The sequence below is a fragment of the Panthera onca genome, chromosome B2, assembly GCF_046562875.1.
Source record: "Panthera onca isolate mPanOnc1 chromosome B2, mPanOnc1 haplotype 2, whole genome shotgun sequence".
Classification (NCBI taxonomy): Eukaryota; Metazoa; Chordata; class Mammalia; order Carnivora; family Felidae; genus Panthera; species Panthera onca.
The window spans coordinates 20466471-20474243 of record NC_138343.1 but is presented as its reverse complement, the minus strand read 5'-3'; the positions used below and the strand labels follow the sequence as shown (position 1 = coordinate 20474243).

The 7773-nt window shown below is 36.4% G+C and overlaps 1 protein-coding gene across 1 annotated transcript in view; it reads right to left on the bottom strand.

The window, feature by feature from the left end:
• Positions 1–637: 637 nt before the first annotated feature.
• BLOC1S5 (biogenesis of lysosomal organelles complex 1 subunit 5) overlaps positions 638–7773 on the bottom strand; it is a 45873-nt gene continuing 38737 nt past the window's right edge. The window contains exon 5 of the mRNA XM_060614842.2: positions 638–3274. Within this exon, the coding sequence (XP_060470825.1) occupies positions 3095–3274 (180 nt within the window). The 3' untranslated portion in view covers positions 638–3094. The remainder of the gene's footprint in view (positions 3275–7773) is intronic.

Genomic DNA, 7773 nt, shown 5'->3' with positions numbered 1-7773 from the left:
CTGTGCTGACAGCTCGGGGCCTGGAGCTTGCTTCAGATTCCCTCTTTCTCTGTCCCTCCCCCACTCAGACACACAGACAGACAGACACAGACAGACACAGACACACAGACACACAGACACACACACACACACTCTGTCTCTCAAGAATAAACATTAAAAAGAAAAAAAAAAGAAAAAGAAAATGAAACTCAATCTAAAAGAAGGCAACAAAACAACTAACCAACAAAACATGGGCAGTGAGCAAACAGAAAAGCACAAGAGAGGAGATAAATGAATCCTAGTAAGTTACTAGTTTCAACAAATTTAAATGGATTAAACCCTCCACTTAAAAGATAATCAGATAGAAAGAAAAAAATCCACCTAGAATTTTTGTTAAAAAACACAGATTTAAAAGTAATACAAAACTAAATACAAAACATTACTAGGAATAGAAGCTATACTATAAATGTAAGATTTATTCTAAGCTTTGAAGAAAGAAAATGCTAAACTTATATGTACCTAATAAGAAAGTTTCAAAATACAGAAAATGAAAATTGACAGAATGACAGGAAGAATTAGAATATCCACTAGAGTAGGAAATTTCAACATATCTCAGAATCTGAGGGATCACTGAGAAGGAAAACAGTAAAACAGATAATTTGAACAACACTGTAAGTTTTTTTAATGGATACCCAATAACTGGAAAACAGTGTATGTTGAAACACTAGTGAAACACTTACAAAAACTAACAATATTTTAGGTCATAAAGCAAATAAATTTCAATGTACCAGTCTGATATGGCCCCATTCTCTAACCACAATCCAATTACAGCATAAATTCATTATAAGAACAATTTAAAAATCTACAGGTTATGAAATGAAAAACCACCCGCAAATATTAAGTCAAAAAAAGAAATCATAATGAAAAACAGAAAATACTTAGGCCTTAAAAACAAATGTTGCTATAGCACTTTAAAAGGACAGAACATTATTTCATTTGATCATTATAAAATAATCCTGTGAGCTACACAGAACCTATATTACCTCTGCTCAACCACATAAACAGTAGAAATGTTGAAAATTAAAGTTAACTTTTTATGTAAATAAAATATCTATCAAAAGTGCTTTGGAAACTGAGATGCGAGGGAAAATATTAAGGGGAAGGCAAACCAACTGTCTCTTTTACACACTATGTTGAATAGCTCACAAAGTTGTAAATAAAGAATGTACTATCTTAACGTTTAAAGTTCAAGATGCCCACCAATTCATTTTAGTTTAAGAAGTCCTTTAGATCCTTATGTAAAATATACGAACTTATAATGGTATTTATTATTCATATGAGATGAACAAACACCATCAGAAACCTCTGCTGCACGAGTGGATGGAGGAACCAGTTAAGAGTACATTTGCTCTCACACACACAGTCCCGATTTCTTGGTTATAGCATCTGTTCAAACGGTGCACAGGCAATTAACAGCATTCCAAAAACTGCCTACAGTACAAAGGGAATTTTCATTTCAGGTTCCCCTCCCTTTTCATGTGTGGGCTATTTTTGGAAGTACGGTTTTATTTTTTTCCATCCACTGAAAGAGAATTAAGAAAATTCCAACATGCCTTTGTGTCAGCAAGTGCTCTTTTTTAGTCCAGGTACCAGAGAATGATTGATGAACCTGTCAAGCCTACAGTAGCGGACAGAGAAAGTTGGCAGAAGTTCAGTGTTATTGAAAGAAATCTCAAATACTTATTTCATCTCCTCTATTAACTTTAATCACATTTTCAACATGGAGCCAAGAATGAAGCTTTGACAGGGGGCCATAAATTTACACAAGCAAGCATTGTCACTTTTCTGCAGTAGCAAGACTGAGATAACACAAGAGAGTCGGGTATTTTCTTTCCTGCCCCTTTCTTTACTGAAGAGCACTAAAAAAATATTTGAAAGATTTACCCATACCTCAAATTCATTTGCCATAAATCTCAAGAAATTATTGCATTTAATTTTGCTTGGTTTATGGCAAATAAAAAAATCAATTTAGTTCCTCAATTAGACTGTTAAAAGCAGGTTTTTTTTTTTTTAAAGATCACAGTGATGACAGAATTGGTACATGTTTCATCATAATACACCTGCTTATGAGAACAGACGTTGAACACTAAAAAAGGATTTACATTTAACATGGATCATTTGCTATGTGGGCAAACACTTCTGGTTTATTCAGAGCCAGAATCTTTATATGGTTCCAGAGGGACTCCTTGGCAGATTCTGCTGATTACTCATTAAACAGTTGAAACATGTATGGACATTATTTATCTTACAAAGCTTACCCACAGCAAAACAGACACAAAAACGAGGTAAATGAGGTGAATACTACGGACAAGATTATGGTTCTTGGAAAGGCTAAAAGTCAAATATATTTTTGGTAAGCTTTTCCTTCTAAGTATGTTTTAAAAGTTGAAAATATTAAGTGCCGGAAGGCCACAAAATTTAACAAGTGTGTTCTGTCACTCAGTGAAACACACGGCATTATGCTGAACTGCAAAATCTGTAACCTTTCCCAGCAGGCAGTTCAAAGGCCAACGTGGCCATCTTTGCCTCAGTAGAGACAAGGTTTTGACTGTCCCCTCTCTTAAATATGATCTCTGCTCCAAAGACACTTGTTTTTGTCTACATTACTCATGGAATAATACTGTATAACACTCTTCCAATAGCCAAGGACGTTATGACAGGCAGCTACTGTATCTGCTTCTAAGTCAAATAACTACTGTTCACCCTGTGTGAGAATGAATTAAATTATTTTTCTAAGAAGCCTGTACTTAACAGTTCTCTGAGATGATCAATGGAAAGAACACCCAATTCTGATTAACAAAAAACAAATTTGTACCATTTTTCCTGCTACTCCTCCCCATTCAAATAATCATATATAGGCACTTAAAACTGGAAAGATGTAGCTCTCTTCTATTAAACACTTAAGACTCCAGTAAGACCTTTCTTTCTTCTGATGTAAAAGTGCCACTGAATATATTGCTAAGCTTGAAGCAGAGGCTAAATGGTTTGGTAGGAACAGTTTTTTGGGGGAAGTCAATGTTTTCTTATTACTTTGTCACTCTTGTGGTTCAAGTTCTTAAAAGGTTGAAAATTTTGCTAGGTCCTTCTCCATCTCGGCATACTGTTCTTTAAGTCTCTCCATGGCTTTTCTGTGTTCTTCATCCACTTCAGCCTGTTTGCTGTGTTGTTCTTTCATGAAATCTTCCCACTGGATTATATGCTGTTTTTCACTAGCTATTAAATGGTCATTAAGAATCTGAGAAAAGAAATTTAAAAGTCACATGACATTTTTCAGACAATTATTCTGCTATGCAGAAGAGACAAACATAACTTTACCTCTTAATATTTGGTTACTACAGCAATAAGTTTGAAAGACACATGCTAAAATTGCATTACAGTTTTAATGTCCAATAGGAACATGACGTATAGAAACATCTAAGGCTTCTCTTACCATGACTGAACATGGGTAACCATATTTCTGAAATCTCAAAAATGTCTGGTATCTTTAAATGACAAAATCAAACACAATCCAAGTAAAAGTTTATGCCTCTATTTCTCCTCAAGTTCCATTTAACTACCTATAAATTTTACATCAAGTTTAAAGAATATATGCCAAAAAGAAGCATTATTATATTAAATTAAAGTGCAGGTCTTCCATATTTAGATACATGAAAAAAGTATAGATTGTGAATCACTGGAAAAGAATGGAAGACATGTCTTCAATTCCATCCCTTAAAGTAAGTAAACACCTAACGCGTCTGCGTCAGATATATTAAGTTCTTCTTGAGATTTTCTTAGTATTTCTAGATGAAGACGAAAAAATTTCCTTTTGAGTACCACGACAATAAAGATAAAACCACGTGTATGTCAAAAAGGCATACATTTAGTACAATTAAAATTATCTTTGAAGATGCACAACAAAGAGCTGAAGAGGAAAAGAGAGTCTGCAAAATAACTTTATCCTTTATCCCTGCCTTAAATGCTCTACATACATGTCTTCAGAAGTTAAGCTTTGATACAGACTAAGTCCTATGAAGCAAACAAAAACTGTGACAGATGCAGACCATAACAAGTTACAAAGCGCCTCATGTCAGCACTAATTTCCAGCACTCTAACGGAAACAGGACACCTGGTATACACAGACATTGGTGCCCAGGTGCCTGGCCACACCAGAAAGATAGGTAACAGGAAAAAAAGGAAGCTGTGTTTTCATGCTGCCATGTGTCCTTGCTGCTCTGGTTTCTCTCCCCTCTGAGTCCTGATGATAAACAGGATGAAAAGCTGGACGATCCATCATTCTTTAGGTATTTATGAAGCGCATATTTTTGCTAGCTGTTTTGTCTATCTTACCTGCTTCTAAAAACTGCTCTCATAAAATTACATTACTTTCACTTTACAGATGAAGAAATTAAGGTTTAAAGGACACCACATTTAATTTCTTCACGGTCACTCAGCTATGAAGTTGGACTCAAACTTAGGTCTTTGTGATACCCAACCCATGCCTTTTCTATCACAAAGAGCAAATCGGATCTTTCCAGAGGAAGGTTTACACAGGTAGCTAAAAGTCTCTTTCGCAACACAGAAACAACTATTAGAAGAGCTTTTTCTGCCAATGTGATCTGAAGTTCCTCTGTACCAAGCCTTTTCAAGCGAAAAGAGGCTGGATTAGAGGCTGAGGTTTGAGTTAAAGTCAAATGTTCCCTTTTAGTAGGTGTCCCAGACCCTGGGACCTGCACAGGCACTACGGTGGTGGGTGAGAGGGCTAGGGAGGGGTTGTTGATGCTATAAATTTGGGAAACAGGTTAACCAAAATCCACTTTACCTTTTAACTTTTCAGCCTCATGGACTACAATTCTCCAAAAGATGAATAAAACATGAAGAATTCATTAAACTCTTTTCATGGAACTTTGGCAAACATATTATATTCTGAGAGAGAAGAAAATGCAAACGAGCTCCCTCAAAAATGGAATCCTGCTTTAGCTGTAACTTACTTTTTAATAAATACAGAAAACACTAACGAAACAGGCACGCTCAGATGCTGTTTAACTGCCTTTTCTTTTCTTCTTATTCTTTTAGGATACGTACCATATCTGGCCCAGCCAACCCTGTGATTTGGACCATAAGGCAACAGGCCGGACTCCACTTCCCACCAGAGAGCACTTTTTCTAGTACAACTCCACAGAAAAATGAAGATTTGGGAAGCACACTTCAAATTCTGGTTCACTTGCTACTAGTTGCATGAGGCTGAGCAAGTTACAAGTTTCTTTAACTTTAAAATGAGGAGACTAATACTTTACAGTCATAAATAATATTTATGAAGACCAGAGGTAATACATGTTAAGGTCCTAGCTCAGTGCCTGTGGAGCTTAATGAAAACTGATATTACTATTATATGAATTATAAGCAAAACATCTAGAAGCCAGATCAAACCACTTTTTATCTTCCCCATTTTTCCCTTTAATTTTAATAATTTAATTTCAGGAACAGATTCTTGTAATAATATGAATACAGGCACTCAAATAAAAGTGACTTTCCTCTTCCCATTCCTGTACTCAATTCAATCTTCCTTGATGATTCCACTATTTACCACCTGGTTCTAAGAAAAGACTTCAAGATGTTGCTAAATACTGGTATGTCTATTTTATAGTTTCAGGATGTTATGATATTTTATATATATACATGTAACTACCCAACTAGCTTTTGCACAGAAGACAGATCATGTCTTGGCCTCACAGTCCAGGTGAAAAGATGTTGAATGCTGACCAGTTTCTAATCCAGTTGAAAATCTAGTCCTGCTTTCTTATCAAGAAGTTCTTAAAGTCATTCTATTTCATAGCCTCTCACTTTTAATAACAGTAAGTGCTATGCAAACTTGCATTCTTCCTAGCAATCAGTAAAAACAAAAACAAAAACAAAAACAAAAAATGGAAGGCAGTTTATACATTCATATACTGACAATCCCATACTCTTTATATACATAAATAAAATTTGGCTACCAGGAAATAACATCTTCCTGAAATTTAGTTGAGAACTATATGGTAAGACTTAATCCATCAAAAGAAAAAAAAGATACCAAGAAGTCCAATTACAAGCATTGTGGTGTTCCTGAAAAGCTCTTCTGATTTTGAATCTACTTACCTTACTTTACACGTAATTCTTTTTTTTTTTTTATGTTTATTTATTTTTGAGAGAGAGAGAGACAGACAGACAGACAGCGTGAGTATGGGAGGGGCAGATAGAGAGGGAGACACAGAATCCGAAGCAGGCTCCAGGCTCCGAGCTGTCAGCACACAGCCTGATGCGGGGCTTGAACCCACAGACTGCAAGATCATGACCTGAGCTGAAGTCGGACACCCAACCAACTGAGCCACTCAGGCGCCCCACTTTACACATAATTCCAACCGTTAGTTAACTGGGTTTCCAAAAGTACACCATATTAAATGTCACAAATTAGAAAAAAAATGCTGATAAATGAGACCGGAAGAAATGATAGGCATCAGCCTTACATATAGGGCAGGAGAACACAGATAACAAAAACTTAAAACACAGTCTTTGAGGGCATTTGGTACAGAAAACCACTCTCTTGGGGTGCTTAGGTGGCTCAGTTGGTTGAGTATCCAACTCTTGATTTCGGTTCAGGTCATGATCCCAGAGTTGTGGGATTGAGACCTGTGTTGGGCTCCGTGCTGAGTGGGGAGCCAGCTTAAATATTCTCTCTCTTGGGGCACCTGGGTGGCATAGTTGGTTAAGTGTCTGACTCTTGATCTCGGCTCAGGTCATGATCTCACAGTTTGTGAGTTTGGGCACAGCATCAGGCTCTGTGCTGATGGTGCAGAGCCTGCTTGGGACTGTCTCTCCTTCTCTCTGCCCCTCCCCTGCCTGTGCCTTCTGTCTTTCTCTCTCACAAAATAAACAAGCAAACAAATAAATAAGTCAAAGGTTCTCTCTCTCTCTCTCCTTCTACCGCTCTCCCTGTGCCCTCTCCCCTGCTCACATTCTCTCGCTCTAAAAAAAAAAAAAAAAAAAAAAAAAAAAAAAAAAAAAAAAAAAAAAAAAAAAAAGATTAAAAAAAAAGAACATTCTCTCTTTCTCTTAATTCCCTGAGGACATCTCCATATTCACCATAATGTAAAACTGTATATTCTCAGTAATTCCTAATTCGTAAAGAAAGTTAGTCTATAACATTTAGTAAATTTTTTGCAAAAACCAGGAAAGTATGAAATTATATATATATATGTATATATGTGTGTATATATATATATATACATATATATATATACACACATATATAAATTTTTTTGATTCTTAAACTTACTATTTTCTTTGTGAAGCAGCATGTGTACATAGTGTGGAGCACGTGCAGGCAGAGGAGGTCCTGGGGGTTCGGGGACATCACGGAGCCTCCTGCCCTCCCCAGGCTGCTGCCTACTCTTAGAGCCCTGCAGGTCCCAAAGACCATGGGACTCAGAATCCATCTGCAAAACACATTAGCTGCTTAAACAAGTATGAAAGATGTTTTTAAAGATTTCCATCCAAGATAAAGTTATAAAAGTGGTGTGCTTGAAGAAGATAAAACCTCAGCCTTGTGGTAAACTTGGCTAAAACTCCTAGACACATAAGGTTTTACTGTATACAATAGCAGAAAATGCCCCAATTAGCTGTCTCTCACTTATCACTCAAGCAAAAGGTAAACAGTGTTCTAAGTCAATAGGCGTGAAGGTTATCCTAGGGTGTATCTACTCCAAATGTGAGGAC